This window comes from Podarcis tiliguerta, assembly GCF_965153285.1.
Source record: "Podarcis tiliguerta genome assembly, chromosome: 2".
NCBI lineage: Eukaryota > Metazoa > Chordata > Lepidosauria > Squamata > Lacertidae > Podarcis > Podarcis tiliguerta.
Genome location: NC_139535.1, coordinates 72,191,766 through 72,207,457, shown reverse-complemented (window position 1 = coordinate 72,207,457; position 15,692 = coordinate 72,191,766). Strand labels below are relative to the sequence as shown.

General features: G+C 43.3%; 1 protein-coding gene across 1 annotated transcript in view; it reads left to right on the top strand.

The window, feature by feature from the left end:
* ERGIC1 (endoplasmic reticulum-golgi intermediate compartment 1) overlaps positions 1-15,692 on the top strand; it is a 74,847-nt gene that overhangs the window by 53,909 nt on the left and 5,246 nt on the right. Inside the window, exons 6-8 of the mRNA XM_083430971.1 lie at positions 6,603-6,707; positions 12,002-12,062; positions 14,950-15,050. Of these exons, the coding sequence (XP_083287097.1) occupies positions 6,603-6,707; positions 12,002-12,062; positions 14,950-15,050 (267 nt within the window). The remainder of the gene's footprint in view (positions 1-6,602; positions 6,708-12,001; positions 12,063-14,949; positions 15,051-15,692) is intronic.

The following is a 15,692-nucleotide window of genomic DNA, read 5'->3' as shown; positions in this document are numbered from 1 at the left end:
TAAACACAGCAGCCCAGTCTTGAAATGGAGAACCAGAGCACCTATTGGCAAAAAATGCACCATTCTGCTATTTGGAAATGACTAGCTGGTGTGTCTACCTGCTAGCAAATGCCATTGTTCTTGTGCTAATCTTTGTGTACGTAAATCGTGGGATGTAGTTCAAAAAGCAATAACAAAGAACTACTGCTACCAAAGTAAAGAAATTTTAGTTGAATAAGAGTTGAGTTTTATTTGATTGATTTTTAAATCTGCATGAATTACCATATGCATAAACAATTACATTGAAGAGAAAAATGTGTGTATTTGGGTAGCTGAGCCTATGCTAACCTGATGCCCACCAGATGTTCAGGACTACAACCCTCTTCAGGCCCAGCCAGCATGGCTGTAGTTCAGAATATCTGGAGGGCACTAGCTTGGCAAAGGCTAGTGTATGTATGTGTGAAAAGAACATACCGTATTTTTCTCTCCATCAGACGCTCCTGACAATAAGGCGCACCTAGTTTTTAGAGGGGGAAAGCAATAACAAATTTCTGTGCTGAGCATGTAAGCGGTTCTCGCTTTTCTAGCTTTAAAGCAAGAAAAGCGAGAGTCGCTTACATGGCTTCTGTCCCGCTTTGCGCAGCTCTCACTTTGCTTGCCCATCCCTCCTCCCTGTAAAAGAGGAGGAGGACACACTGGGGCAGGTGCTTTGCTTGCTTTATAGTGAGGCGGGAGGAGGGATGGGCAAGCAAAGTGAGAGCTGCGCAAAGCAGGACAAAAGCCATGTAAGCGGCTCTCACTTTGCTTGCTCCCTTCCGTCCCTCCTCTCACTTCACTGTGAAGCCAGCAGAGCAAGAGGCGCCTCATGGCTCTCGTTCTTTCTCTGCTGTCAGCAGAGCAGCGCAGCGCGTCTGGCTTCTCTTCTGGCTTCCCAGCGAAGTGGGAGGAGGGACCGAAGGGAGCCCTTACATGGAGCCCCTTCCATCCCTCATCCCACTTTGCTGAGAAGCCAGCAGAGCGAGAGCGACAGACGGGAGCCATGGCTCCGGCTGCGGAAGCATCCCTCAGCTCGCGACTGCAGCGGTAGCCGAGGGATCCCTCTGCTGCCCAGTTCATTCACTCCATAAGACACATAGACATTTCCCCTTACTTTTTAGGAGGGGAAAAGTGCGTCTTATGGAGCGAAAAATATGGTATAAAGATCACTGCTGGATCATACCAAGGGCCCCGTTCTAACAGTGGCCAATTACAGCAGCCACTACTATAGAAGTGTACCCACTTTTGTGTGAAATAGTCTTTTCTAAGATGCCAACTGCTACTATAGTTTTCATAAATATTTACATTTTTGTTTTTTTTTTAAAATGACACATCTTAGGAAATGTGTTGCCTGATTTAGTCAAGGGTACATTTTAGATCAGTTAATCTAGCTATTTAGCTGACTAAGCCAGCAGCCCTAGTTAGAACGGAAAGCAGCAAAGAGAGGTGCGTATTTGTGGGGGCAAAAACCACGCTAGAAAGAGGAAGTCATGCTGCACTGACATGTTGCCATGGGGTGGAGCATGGGTAAACATGGGAGCTGAAAACACTTCTGAGTTCTTTGTGGTTTGTTGATGAGCTCAGAGTGTCAGCGTGTTTTCTTTTCTCCTCCCAAAGGAGGAGAGCCAGCATGTGAGTCACTGCAGTGCAAAGGGCTGTGGCCCAACTCTGCACAAACTCCCTTCTGTTCCAAGAGGTGCTCAGCCGTTGAGGAATGCCAGCAAAAGAGAGAGAGAGAGAGAAAGAGAGATGGATGGTGTGGGAGATGCGTTTCTTCTCTCATCTCAGTGGAGACCAAGTTTCTCTTCCAGCAGCAAGGGGTGTGCGCATTTTGTTGGGCGGGTGTGTCTACCATTAGGTAATCTGACCATGTAAGGCAGTCCATGACTTCACTTGGGTGGGGGAGAGGGAGTGTGTGACTGCTAGCATAATAAGGATGTAACCCTAATTCACACCTCATTTTTATACCACAGGCTACAAAATCCTGCTGCTTCCTCTTCCTCCTAATTCATGTTGGAGCACACCTAAAAATAACAAGCAGGCCCTACCCTTGCTTATGCTGCAGTACAAAAATATATGTGAATGTTTTTATTTGATTGCTTTCCCCCCTGTCAGCTGTTTTTTTGTGTCAGTCATCAGCCACCTTAGCAAACTGCAAAACAACTTGCGAGTCTATGTAGATTATGCAGTTTTTAATCTTTATACTTAAAATAATAACAAAGTACACAAAGAGCTCCTGCGTTGGATTGTATACGTGCTGTCTAAGGCTTTCTTTGTACTTCTAGGAAAAAGTGCCCTTAGTACTGTTTATCCCTCACCCCCTCCAGCTGTGTATTTTTGGGTGGTTCATGGGGGTATTTTGTTAGGAGAAGTACCTTAGATTTCAGCTGCTTTGGTTTAATGACAATACAATGAGATGCGTTCTTTCCCATTATGTTTGTGAGTAATTCCCTGGTGTTAAGGAGCTATTTGCTTGCTTACCCCACATTGTAGGTACAAAATAAACAGATTCAAAATATGGTGAGGAGGTAAGAATGTATCCCGCCGATTTTTGTATCAGTTGTGCTGGTTGCCCATGTATTTGGGGAACAGATTCAAAGTGCTGTTTATTACACACACACACACACACACACACCTGTAATTTTTTATTCAGGTCATACTAATAAAAAACAGAAATAAAATGGCATTCAGTATGAAATGCATGCATGGTGAATTGCAGTGAGTTAGTAAAAAGGAAAAAAGAGACCACATCACCTTTGTTTACAAACAACATCGTACAACACATCACAGCTTTATAAACTCATTTCTGGAGTACCCGTTTCCACCACCCACTTCTGCCCCCCAAATGGAGTCCATTTTGAACGGTGACCTCCAGGACAATATTAGTAGTTTTAGTCCCCTGATGAGCATCCAGGAAACCTAAGAACAAAAACCACATTGATCATTAAGAACTACTTGGAAATGACTCTTCTTTTCCCCCCAAGGTCCAGCATCACTCCTACATACATCGAGGAGAATCAGTTAAGAGTATAAAATGTTCTCTAGAAGCACAGCTCTGACTTCCGTAGGGCAAGTCTGTACACTAATGTAGTGGTAACATTTGGGGGTGGGGGAAATACTGATGGGACAAGCACGTTGGGAAGTCATGGGACTATCCTTTTAAAGCCCTGAATGATTTGGGACAACAGTTCTTAAAGGAGCTCTGTCTACCCTAGATCTGTGTCAGTCAGCCTGCTTTAGTGTTTGCTGGTGAAAGTGCTCAGGCTGGTGGGCACTTGCAATTTGGCATGCTCCTCAGTGGTTTCAGAATTAGACATCCCTTGTGTCTTAAGCAGACCTTAGAGAACTTCTATTTCTCCAGAGTTTTCAGTGAAAGATCACATAGCAGAGGTGGCTAACATGTGGGCTGCATAGAGCTCTCTCAAAAGCTTTTTGTAGCCTTCAGGCTCCCTCCCCCCATTAGTGATTCTAAGAAAAAACTTATAAATGATTTTATATATATATTAAAAAATCCTGACAGCTACTATAGGCAACCCACTGTGATGCCAAAAGATTTTTTTTACCACTCTCATGGTCCCCTGGTGTGATTCTGTGATGCCAGAAGGTTTTTGCAACCATCCACTAGACCTCTAAACTGTGTTCTAGAAAAGCAAAGCTGAAACCCACTTTTACACTTTGGCCATGCCCACTTTGAAATGTGGCCCCTGGAGTCCTTGGCCCCCCAAATGTTAGCCACTCCTGTCATAAAGAGTAGCTCCTTATTTCTGTGTGTACATGTGTGGTTTTATGATGACATTGTTGCTGGATCTGACTTTGTTGTTATTAATGATGTATTAATGTTTTGGATTTGGATACTTTAAATGATGTAAGCCCCTTTGTGGGTAATTTGACTGCACAGTGAGCTGGCATTCCCAGTGATTGAATGGACAGGCTTTGGGTGACATGTAGACCCTAGCGAGCTGGTTGATGCGAATACTATAGTGGAGTGTTTATGAGTATATGGTCACAGGTAGGCATCCCTCTTTCTCTTTCAAGTGTCAAGCTGTTTGGAGTTCTCCCCAGCTTTATTCAAATGCAAAAAGGGTATGTGATGTACCTGACAAAATATACCTGACAGAGGTGTGATGTACCTAACAAACTGACCCTGGCTGTTATTGGTCAGAAAGAGCATGAGGTCTTCCCTCCAAGGGTAGAGGAGAGAGCCTTTAAAAGCAGATCTGCCATTGCAGCTTGGACCCTTCTACGATCAGAGTCCAGAGAGGAAACTGACTGTCTTTGCTAAGCAGACTGAGATCACTGTGCTATTAGTAAGTAGGACAGAAGTAGTCAGCTTTTGGAGTCATTGGGCTCTTTCTGTTTTTAATAATTCCGTGGGACCTTGTTGCCCTCTTCCTTACTTAATCTTAATGAAGTTTCACAATTGGACAAGTGAAAGCAGAAAGTGATTGCCACCCTTGGGAGTCAGAAATCTCAATGTGCCTAGACCACTTTGGGTTTCATGCTAATGGAAGTCATAAGACCAGAGTGCGTAAAGCCAGGAATTTGCCCAGTTCTCTCTGGGAGAAGCAGAGAGCTGGCTTTATACTCCTGTGCAAATTGCAAGGGATTGGCTGGAGGCATGAAACATGTGGGTCCAGGAACCAGGGCTTTAACACTTAATTGAGTATACCGTTTCCGCCTTTGTTTCTGGGGCTGTAGGCAACTGAGAAGGATGGTGGGGGAAGCAACTGTTTGATAGTAAGACCTAGTTGCTAGGGCTGTGGGGCTGTTGGGCAGCTGCTGTGCAAGGATGGGGTGTGAGACACTCTACTAAGCATCTCCCCTTCTCCACAAGGTTCGCTTATGTTTCTTGACCAGATGGAGATAAGGAGGATGAGTCCCATGCAGAGCATCTTGCTCTTATCACCCAATAAGTCATTGGGCTCAGCAGCAGCAATGAATGAATGAATGAATATTTCTTCTCTTCTACTAAGAGAACACAGGGCAGTGTACCATAAAACGATATCATATAATCTATAAAAGTGCAACTAACTATATAAAATCAGATTTATTTCAAAGCTTAATTAGTGGGTACTTACTGTGACCATCTCCAACGTAGTTTTTGCTCCACCCTTTGCAGGACAGTGAACTAGCAGTTTCCATGATGTAGAGAAGCCAAAAACGATGAACGCACGCCCCCCCCCAACACACACAGTCCCCCCTTCTACTTGCTTCCTTATTGTAGTAGTGCTTGAACGGGATTCTGTTTAAAATGCTTTGTGATGCAGTTCCATTTGTAACAAACCCTGAAAGCCTGCTGATCCCAGAGTGATCTAATCACAATTAACAATTGTCATGGTAACCAGAGTTCTTAGCTGAAATCTGTGCATTCAGGAACTATGTGTACTAAAATTCTGTAAAGAAAAAGCATGTTTGGGAAGGGGCCACTGTAAAAGCTGGAGCCTGATTGTCATTAAAAAAAAGAATTCATTTAAAACCTACTTCAGATGAAGAGCCCTCTTGTCACTTGCCAGGGCGTCCGGTGATAATGGCCATTACAGATCTCTCTGTCCCTGACCCAACTATTTTGTCTTCAAATCCAGCCTATGGCAGCTGGAGCAAAAGGAGAGGTTGTGTGAAGTTCCAGCTGCTTCAGCGCGTGCCAGGCTGGTTGTTTGGATTTAAGCTGTGGCTGTACTTGCATGTTTTGACACATGGTCTTGGAGGCGGTGGGCCAGAAGACTTTCCCTACAGCTGTCATAGACTGAGGTGGTCATGAAGATCAGGGACAAAGCATCTTGAAATGAGGGATGTAACGAAGAACATAAATCGTAGTTTAAGGAGAGCCAAAGGTCTTTGTGCTAGGTGAGAGTCTTAGGAATTCAAAACGTCTAAGAACTGCAGCACAAAGAACTGGGTGGTGGCAGTATTTCACCCTCTTGTTAACAAAGGTGCTTGTTTGAAGGTGAAACGTGGGTGCAGCTTCATGGCAGTTCTCTTGGTGATGGGATGTGTAGATGGGAATGATTCACAGGGCCAATGCAAGAAGTGCAGCCTGCTCTGTTTCAGAAGTAATGTTAGCACAGGATATTTTTCCCACAGCCATTTCCTATTTTGGGGTGGGTGGGGGTGGAGCTTACCATCCTTCTAGCTTAGCACTAGAGTGCAGGACCAGGAGCTCAGGTCTATGTGGTGGGTGATAATCTTGAATCAATATTACTCCTGTAGTGCAGCAACTGATGCAAAATTGCAGCCATCGTGTGGTGGCTCCGTGGATCCTCAGGTGGAGCTTGACAAATATTTCATTTGATTTAGGGGAGGAGGCAAGAGTGCTCCAGATCTCTGAGCCTTTGATGAGTGAGTGGTCAATTATAGCAGTCTTCTAGACTGAGAGTAGATTACTGTGACGATTATTGAATCTGGCCTGTGACTAACCCCTTTCCTTGATGAAAGCATTGTAAGGTTTTAAAACCTTATTGCTCTGTAATAGATGTTGGAGGCCAAATGATGTAAGTCACCAGCCTTAGCCTTGTGTTCCCCATCATTCAGCTTAGTCTGTGTTGAGAACTTAAAAGCTTAACAAATGCTGAACTCTTGCCTGCTTTTAGGTTCCAGGTAATTTTCACGTATCGACACACAGTGCCACTGCACAGCCTCAGAATCCTGACATGACACACGTCATCCACAAACTAACCTTCGGTGACAAGTTACAGGTGAGTCTTGAGTTAAGACATCTCTTAAGAGGATGCAATAGAAGCTACATTTGCTAACTGTTAAACTTTCATGTATGTTGTCGTATGTGGCATAAAAGGTTCCAGAGGGTGAAGAGGTTACATTTTCAGTCTGACATATTTAAGTGATCTACTGTGATAGGTAAAAGTATTTGGAAAAGGGCTGCTTCTCTACCCCCCCCCCAAAAAAATAAAGCAGTATACCTGATTGGTGCTTATAAGCACATACGTATTATAAGATGAAAATCCACTTTCGTGATACAATATACAGTCGTACCTTGAATCACGAACGCCTTGCAAGTCAAACATTTTGGCTCCCAAACGCCACAAACCGGGAAGTGAGTGTTCCAGTTTGCAAATGTTCTTTGGAACCCAAACATCTGACGCAGCTGACACAGCTTCTGATTGGCTGTAGGAGCTTCCTGCAGCCAATCGGAAGCCATGCCTCGGTTTCCAAATGTTTTGGAAGTTGAACAGACTTCTGGAACAGATTCTGTTCGACTTATGAGGTACAACTAAATTAATAAGCACCAGTTGCAGCAACAGCCTTATGATGTTGGATTGCATACCATCCATTTTTTGGTGGGAGGAGCGTGCTGCAATGCTTCAAATCATTTGCTAGTGTAAAGGGCTCAGGCTGTAGCTTCCTTATTCTATAAATTGTTCAGTGGGTTCTCTGCCTATTCACATTTGCCAGGGGAGGCTTGCTGCCTAGTTTATTCTCTTCTGTTCTGCATTTATTCCTATATCTTAGGAATAGTTGGTGACATTCACACTACTATATATGTGTGGTTGTGCCTTGGTGACACGTGTGGGAGTGATATTCTTGGGAATAGGGACTGTCAGAGAAACCACCAGACACTGCTTTGTCTCTGCCGAAGAGAAGCATTTCAGTCAAAAGTAGGAGGAGTCGGCACAGACAGTTCATTGTCTCCTTCCATACCCTTTCCCAAATCTAGATGTTTTCAGTAGTGAAGGTGTGGCAGTAGCAGAGAAAGAGGGGGCGGGATGCACCAGCCCTCACGGAGGGCAGCAGGTGGGCTGCAGGGCGTCACGGGGTAGCTGGGCGGCATGGGTGCAGCAGTCCTTCAAGAAGCCAGCTAAGTTTATGCAGTGTTAATAATAATAATAATAATAATAATAATAATAATAATAATAATAATAAATTTTATTTATATTCCGCCCTCCCCAGCCGAAGCCGGGCTCAGGGCAGCTAACAACAATTAAATAATCCAACAATCAAATAATCCAACATTCTAAAAACATTCCATTATAAAAATTAATTAAAATCAAATTAATGGCAACCGTTAAGCAAAATTCTGTGCAGGTTGCCAGAGGAGGGAGTCAGGCTGGGCCCTGACCAAAGGCCTGGTGGAACAACTCTGTCTTGCAGGCTCTGCGGAAAGATGTCAGGTCCCGCAGGGCCCTAGTCTCTTGTGACAGAGCATTCCACCAGATTGGAGCCACAGCCGAGAAAGCCCTGGCTCTAGTTGAGGCCAGCCTAACCTCTCTTCCCCAAGGCAACGTTTCCCCAAAAAGCTGAACAACTTTGGGCGATCTCTTAAAAAGTGCTCCACCCCAGGTGCCGGCGGGGATTGCTATACCGCTGAGGTTTGGATTCAACTGTTGTGAATGTTACCATGTCACTCATTAGTGCTCCTTTGCCAGACTCGAGTCCCCATATGTTGATGCCTACAACCCCTATCATCCCAATGGTCACATGGCCAGTGTCCTGGGAGGATTGGAGTTGTAGTCTAGCAAAATGGGGACTTTGGTTTGAGGACGGCTGCTGCAATCCTTCCTCTATTCCTATGCTCTTACGGAGAACAGAGGCTGGAAAGAGAGATTTCTTTTACCATCTCTCTCTTTCTAATCGGCTTTGGTTGAGGAAAAGCACATACTTGCCCCATGGCCGGTATCCTCTGTAATGTTGTTACATAACTCTCAATTTCACAATGGGGATGTCTCACTGTACACCACCCTCTTCACCTACTTTTCAAAGACTTCACTTCGCAAGAGTTGCAGTAGCATTTGCCATCACCACCTACTCACCACACGTACCAGCCATGCTTTTAAAACCATACTCTCATTGCAATTTTGGCTAATCAACACAGGCGTTTCATTACACTTGCTTCGCACACACCTATTCCTCAAAAACCTTTCTAACACTCGTCTGGTTCTTGCCCTTAGCTTCCATGAAAACCATTAAAATATCAGCTTATTTGGCCCATCTGTGGGCATTCAAGGCCTTACAACAGCGATGTACAACACCACCATTAAAAACAATACCAGTAAGCTAAAAATGTGGAAGCATCCTCAAAACACCATCACAGAACCAGCAGCGTTATTCAGCAGCTTTTAAGATCCAATGGGATTTTGCCTTCACATTCCTTAAAGCACCTTGGGAGTGATTCCATTATGTAATGCTCAGGCACACCTCTGCAATGGGTATTTACCTGAACCCATCCCTTCCAAATTGGTTTCAGAAAATACCCGCTGCCTATGTGTACATTTTGTTCCTGAATCAAGCTGCTGTTTCCATGTGCGTGGCCACCCTCCCACACCTTCCCTTCACCGTGCCGGTTGCCCTGCTCGTTTCACCTGTAGAATATTATGGCATGGGGAAAAAGCAGTTACTGCCATGCTGAAGTTTTTTACTTCAGTGAACACAGAAACCTGCCTTACAAGAGGTCAGACTGTTTGTCCATCTAGCCTACTCTTACCTATTCTGACTGTGCATTGTGAGCGTTAGATGAAAGCTCATTACCTGACTTTTCTGAAGGGGGGGGGGGGATTGATCATTTGAATGTTGTAAGGGCGTAATGGATAATAGGTAGGTGCCTTCGCTCTACCTACTGAAAACTTTTCTGTTCCAGTGGGTCTAGTCAGATACAGTATATTATTTGGTCACATCTTAATTTTTTAAAAAATGTTTTACGTTGTCTGCTGTTGTTTAAATGTTTCAGATGCTTTTAATTGTGCTTCTTTTAAAAAATAAAAATTTAATTGTATCTGCCCTGGGCTTCTTTGGGAGGAAGGGCAGGATATAAATGTATTTAATAAGTAAGAAAGTATTAGAGAAAGAAAGCTACCTTAAAGTTGTACCAAAAGAACCCTTTTTGGTTTTCTGTCCTTAAGACTTGAAGTCATGAGACCTGCATCAAATAACGGCCTTGAATTAATACTAGCACGCTATCTTTGATGAATGCTGCATATTTCAGACAAAATCGTGCATATAATTCTACCCTCCTGGGGGAAGATGAACTCCCCTGACCCGTAGAGCTGAGATCAGCTCTGTTCAGAAATGCTGCTTCTTATTAAGCTGTTCTGACAGCACATCTGTGAATGAGGTCCTGTGAGAAAGAGTTGCGGTCATCTTTCTGTATAATCCTTCAGTTGTCACTGTGTCGCTTGGCACAGGGTAAAGCCTCTCGATGCTAATAATTTGAGTAGCACCATAGAAGACCCAGATGTGCCATCCAGTTACATTTGTCACCCTTGTGTCACTTGCCCCTTTTGTTGTAATTGCATGAGGCTTGTGTGTAATTACAAGGAAGCTGAACTGGGGGTGATGTGAGTACTAATAATGGAGGAGGTGTTTTGTGGGTTTCCATTAATTTTATATTGTTTATATGTTTTGATTTTTATTGACCACCCATTAAACATAAGGTAGTCACACAAAGTTTAAAACAATAAAATATTCTAATTTATTAAATTTGTCATATTAGATTACAATTACAATAAAAACAGCACAGCACAAGCCCTTTCATTAAAAGCAGTTAGTTCCTGAAAGCCTGTTGGGGGAAAAAGTCTTCACCTGCTGGTGGAAGGAGAACAAGGAGAGAGACAGTCTAGCTTTTCTAGTGGGGAAGTTCCAAAGTTTGGGAACAGCCACTGAGAAGGTCCTCTCTCGCATCCTACCAAGCATGCCTATGAGGGTGGTGGGACCAAGCGAAAGGCTTCCCCCAAAGATCTCAAAACCTGGGCAGGTTTGTATGAGGGAATAAAGCATGGATTATTATTTTTTTAAAAAAATCTTCATTTGGCATTTCAATTTTCATTGAAAACGTCTTGGGTCCTGTATACATTACTGCTTTAAAACAACAATGAGGTTATATTTTTAAGCTGCATTTCAAATTTCATTTGTCTGTCATTGTACACATCAGAATTGTTGATTGTGTTTCTAATTTGCCCACTGTCTGTCCACACCGGGGCGTGGAGAGGGATGTGGATGTATTCATTTGGCTTACATTTTCAGATTCGATTGAAGCTGGTTTGGGGGGATGCACTTCCAAGTGCAGCATTTGTCAAGAGACAACAGGATAGATGTATATTGTGGCTAATGCTGTGTACAGACCTGCAATCAGAGTGCACTGGATACATAATAAGCGGGAGAGTTACCATTTACTCAGGCTTCAGTGCACTCCTACTTCTGGTGTTTGAGCCCGAGCGCACATGAAGTTAGCTGCAATCTGAACGTATCTTGCAGTTTCTAGAGAAATCCTGTTGTTTGATGCATTTCCCCTCAAATCAGCTTCCAGATAAGCTGCGGTGGGTACATTTGAGACAGCCGTTGTCCATGCGCAGATGTCAGCACATGTGTAGACGACAGCTTCATTGAATAGATGTTTGCCGGGGAGAGGGGGGAAGGTTGCTGGTATGGGAAAATAAAAAAGGATGAAGACATTCCCACCCCCCTATCTCTCTGTGTGTAGAGAGTAATGTAAAAATATGACTTAGAATATGGGGGGCGGACGGTGCGGTGACCTTGCAGCATTTTAAGCTGCTAATGTGTATGTGTCTGCTTTAGTGTATGTACTAGGTGAGCCTCATTGGGGAGGGCATTTCATAACTGAGGCACTACTTTTGAAAGGCCTTTTCCCTAGTGGCCACTTGCCTCATCTCTTTAGGTGGAGAAGGGCTTCTGTCTTCAGGTCCCATTGTTGGTCTGTGAGGTTCTTTCTTATATTGGATGGTTTGTAGGCTTAGGGCTATTGGAAAAGACTGAGAAAGAGCTCTGCTATTTACAAAGTTCTCTACTTGTGTTGATAGGCTGCACTGTAGTATATTTCACATGCAAAGTCAGTGCAAATGTGAAACGCCTATTGCCCAGAGAGGATGAGAGATTACATCAAATTAAATTGCACAAAATGACTTTAAGCTCCTTGCCTCTCCTGCAGTGTTGAAGCTTCCACTGTTATAAGCTAGGTCGTCTCTGGAAGTATAAAATAACAAATGTAATACAAAAGTTAATTCTATGTTCTTTCCCTCTCCAGGTCCAGAACATTCATGGAGCATTCAATGCATTGGAGGGAGCAGACAAGCTCAGCTCAAACCGTACGTACACTGTGTTTTGCAGGGTCTTACCTGGGGTTAGTAAAGATACCTTGATTGGCAAGACTGGTAGGAGCTAGTCAAATTTTTTTTAATTCCAGGGACATGAAAACTGTGTACACACCATATATTTAAAAGGTATGACTTTCCCCAAATAATCCTGGGAACTGTAGTTTGTCAAGGGTGCCATGTGAGTAGTAAACTATAGTTCCCAAGACTCTGCCGGGGTGTGTGTGTGAGTCATGTGCTATAAATGTATGGTATATACACAGCCAAAGAGTGTACGGCTCTTTAGAGACTAACAAAATTTATAAACTTTTTTGTGAACTAGGGGCTGTAATGAAAGGCATACATGGTGATAAGTGGGAGGGGGTGGGGAGAGAATAGTAGGCAGTGAGGTCATAGAGAAGTGAAATGCAAAAAAGGGCAGACAGTGACAATCCAGTTAGAGCTAGAATATATGTATGCAAGATAAGGACGGTGACCCTTTTACAGCGGTAGTCATAGGCGATAAAACAATCAGCTTGGTAATGATGAGGTAATTGACATCTGTAGTGGGAAAGGAAACCGTTGTCTCTGTTCAGACCCACCCTTTGTGTGCGTGTTTGGGGTGCGTGTGTGTATAGATAGACCGATGTAGTCTGCAACTGAGGATTACGCTGCATACATCTGACGAAGTGGACTCTAGTCCACAAAAACATGCGTCAAATCTTGTTAGTCTTTTTACCGTGTCATCAGACACCTTTATCTTTTTACCATGTCACAGCAGACTAGCACTGCCACCCCTCTGAAAATTCTTACAGTCTTTATTTATGTTCTTTATATAGCTGGGTTGTTATCAAATAATATTACAGTGGCTATAGGGATAAATTAATTTGATTCCCCCTTTTCCCTGGCTATAGAACAGAGAGGCCCAGATTAAAAAAAAACCCATAGTTTGCCTGCTTATAACAAAAGTTACAGGGAACAGTTGGTCTTCTAAAGTGTTGGTGTGCTCCTCCGCCATGGATATAGGAATCCAAAACATCCTAGAGACTTTGGGCACTGAGTGGTCTATGTGAATCTGACTGCTCTTTTAAGTTCAGCTTCAGAGGCCCTGCTGTGGCTCTTCCTTAACCTCCATATTTGTTAATGTATTCTTTCTTAGCAGTTTAATTTTGGCTGTATATAACCATTCTGGTGACTTTTAGTGGAAAAGTAACTTGAAAATATTTGATATAAATACCTAGATACAGAAAGGAGGCAGGGCAAAGAGAGACAGACTTGCAAGGTTTTTAAGAGCATCTGTGTCATAGCCAGGAAATGAGCCTGATCCTAACCAACATCTTAATTTTTGGTATTTCCTTCCTCGGTGTTTACTTATCGGCTGTCATGAGTTAGTCTAAATTGGGCATGTAGAACACTTCTGCAGTCTGAATGTGCTGCTCTACATCTTAGCACCGCTTGCAGTGTATTTCCTACTCCATGAAACACACAGCAGAGGGAAACTCTGGCCCCCTATTTCCCCCTCTGCCCCATGAAGTTGTATTAAAAGGCTTTATCCCAGGACATTCTTTCTCTGTGCTGTCAGGTGCTGTTGAGACCGAGTGGTTGCTTTCCTACTTTTGGCTTGATTATCCATGAAAGCAACCATTGCCAAGGATACAATATATGAAATGAAAATAGTGCTTGAATGTTTTAATCCCAATGGGAAGGACTGAGTATAGGGAAATAAACTATATAGGGTGCCAGTCCTCTCTCCAACCTGGAGTATTGTGCTCATCCTATCAGCCAGCCCTCGGAAATTTTCTAGATCCATTTCAATTGGGGCTTAGGTCCAGTTTTGGCACAGAAACTGCTTTGGTCGCCCTGTAGGATGCCCTCTGTTGGGAGAGAGATAGGGGGAAATGTGCCCCTGTTAATTCTCCTTGATCTCTCAGTGGCTTTTGATACCATTGACCATAGTATCTTTCTGATTGATTGATTGATTGATTGACTGATCGATTGAATATTTAATTTCTATACCGCTTAATATATTAAAAATATCTCTAAGCAGCATACAAAAAAACTGAAGCAGCAATAGACAACTTAAAACAAAATGTTACAAAAATACACAGTTACATATGAAAATGTTAATACAAAGTTATTAATATATATCAATCAATATAATTCATTTTCCTTCTGATGCACCCTCCCTGTCAGCCTTTGGGTTCTCACCCATTGTCTAAACAAACTCTCAGCTCACCCACAAAAATCTCACAACAATCATACAATCATAGAATCTTAGAGTTGGAAGGGGTCCAAGGATCATCTAGTCCAACCCCCTGCAATACCAGAAGAGTTCCTGGTAACAGCAGGCATCGCCCTAGCCTCTCACTGTAGATTTGCTTTTTCTGGGCATGCCCAAGGTGGGTGGTACTTCTCAGACTGCACACAACTGTGCCCCATTCATTCTGGAGTGACGGTCCAAGTTGGGGGTGGGTGCCACTGCTTCTGGTAAACTATAGTAGGGTTGTAAGCACCAACTCAGAATAGTCCTTGCCAATGGTTGCCCGTACCAGCTTTTTACAGTACATCAAAAAGGTCCAGTGAGTGTCTTGAAACATCTGCTAATTAAAAAAAAAAAAAGGTTGTGGCACATTCCCAAAGTCTTGTTTGTGTACCTTCATATCTGTGTACTGAGCATGTTCTTCTGTGTGTTGGTCAGGTAAGACTTCTGTGCTGAGGAAAATGCAGACGGACAAAAGTGTATTGTTCTCTGCAAATAATGAATTGACTGGGTTAAGCCAATTTCGATTTAAAAAAGAAAAAGCTGTACTTTTAAAGCTGTCCATTTCAGGGATTGCGTTTCTGAGCATAGTCTTGTGCTGTGACTTTTGGGGGGTTTCAGCTTTCTTTCTTGTTCACGCAGCCCTTGCATCCTATGATTATATATTGAAAATTGTTCCCACGGTGTATGAAGACATGAGTGGCAAGCAACGGTACTCATACCAGTATACTGTGGCCAGTAAGGTAAGCATGCAGTAGTATATCCTTTGCTAGAAAGTGCTTGATGCAGCACACCCTACTGGAAGAGCCTTCTGTTGCAGGTCCCATTTCCACTGTCGCTCTTACTTCGGTTGTGCTTCCTTGTGCTTGAAGTGAGTGCAATAGCAGCCCCTGCTGGAAAAGCGAAGAACTGATAATGAAACGGAGGTGCCATTGCATACTAAGGATGCTTGAGGAATTTGATCTGATCTGATGCACAACTCCTAGCTTGAAACTTTGTAATCCACCAGATGCAGTTCTCTGCTCAAAAAGCTTACCAAGATACATACGCTGTATCTAAATAGATTTCCTGTTTTGAAATAAAATATTTTAAAAGTGTATGTTTGGAGAGAAAGTTGGTTTCGAAATTACACTTTGAAATGTGTTCAGATGTGCATTTTCATGTAGCTATTACATAGCTGATTAACGCAGAATGGGACAGAATGGACTGACAGGTGGATAGCTGTTAAAGAGACACAGGCTGGAAACAGACTGATTCACCTATTTCCTACTTCTTGGTTTGCTATCGGTAATCCTATATAGCCAATGTTGGGAACCTTGGGCTCTCCAGATGTTGCTGAACTACAACTCCCGCCATTCCTGGTCATGCCAGGGTTGCCAGGGCTG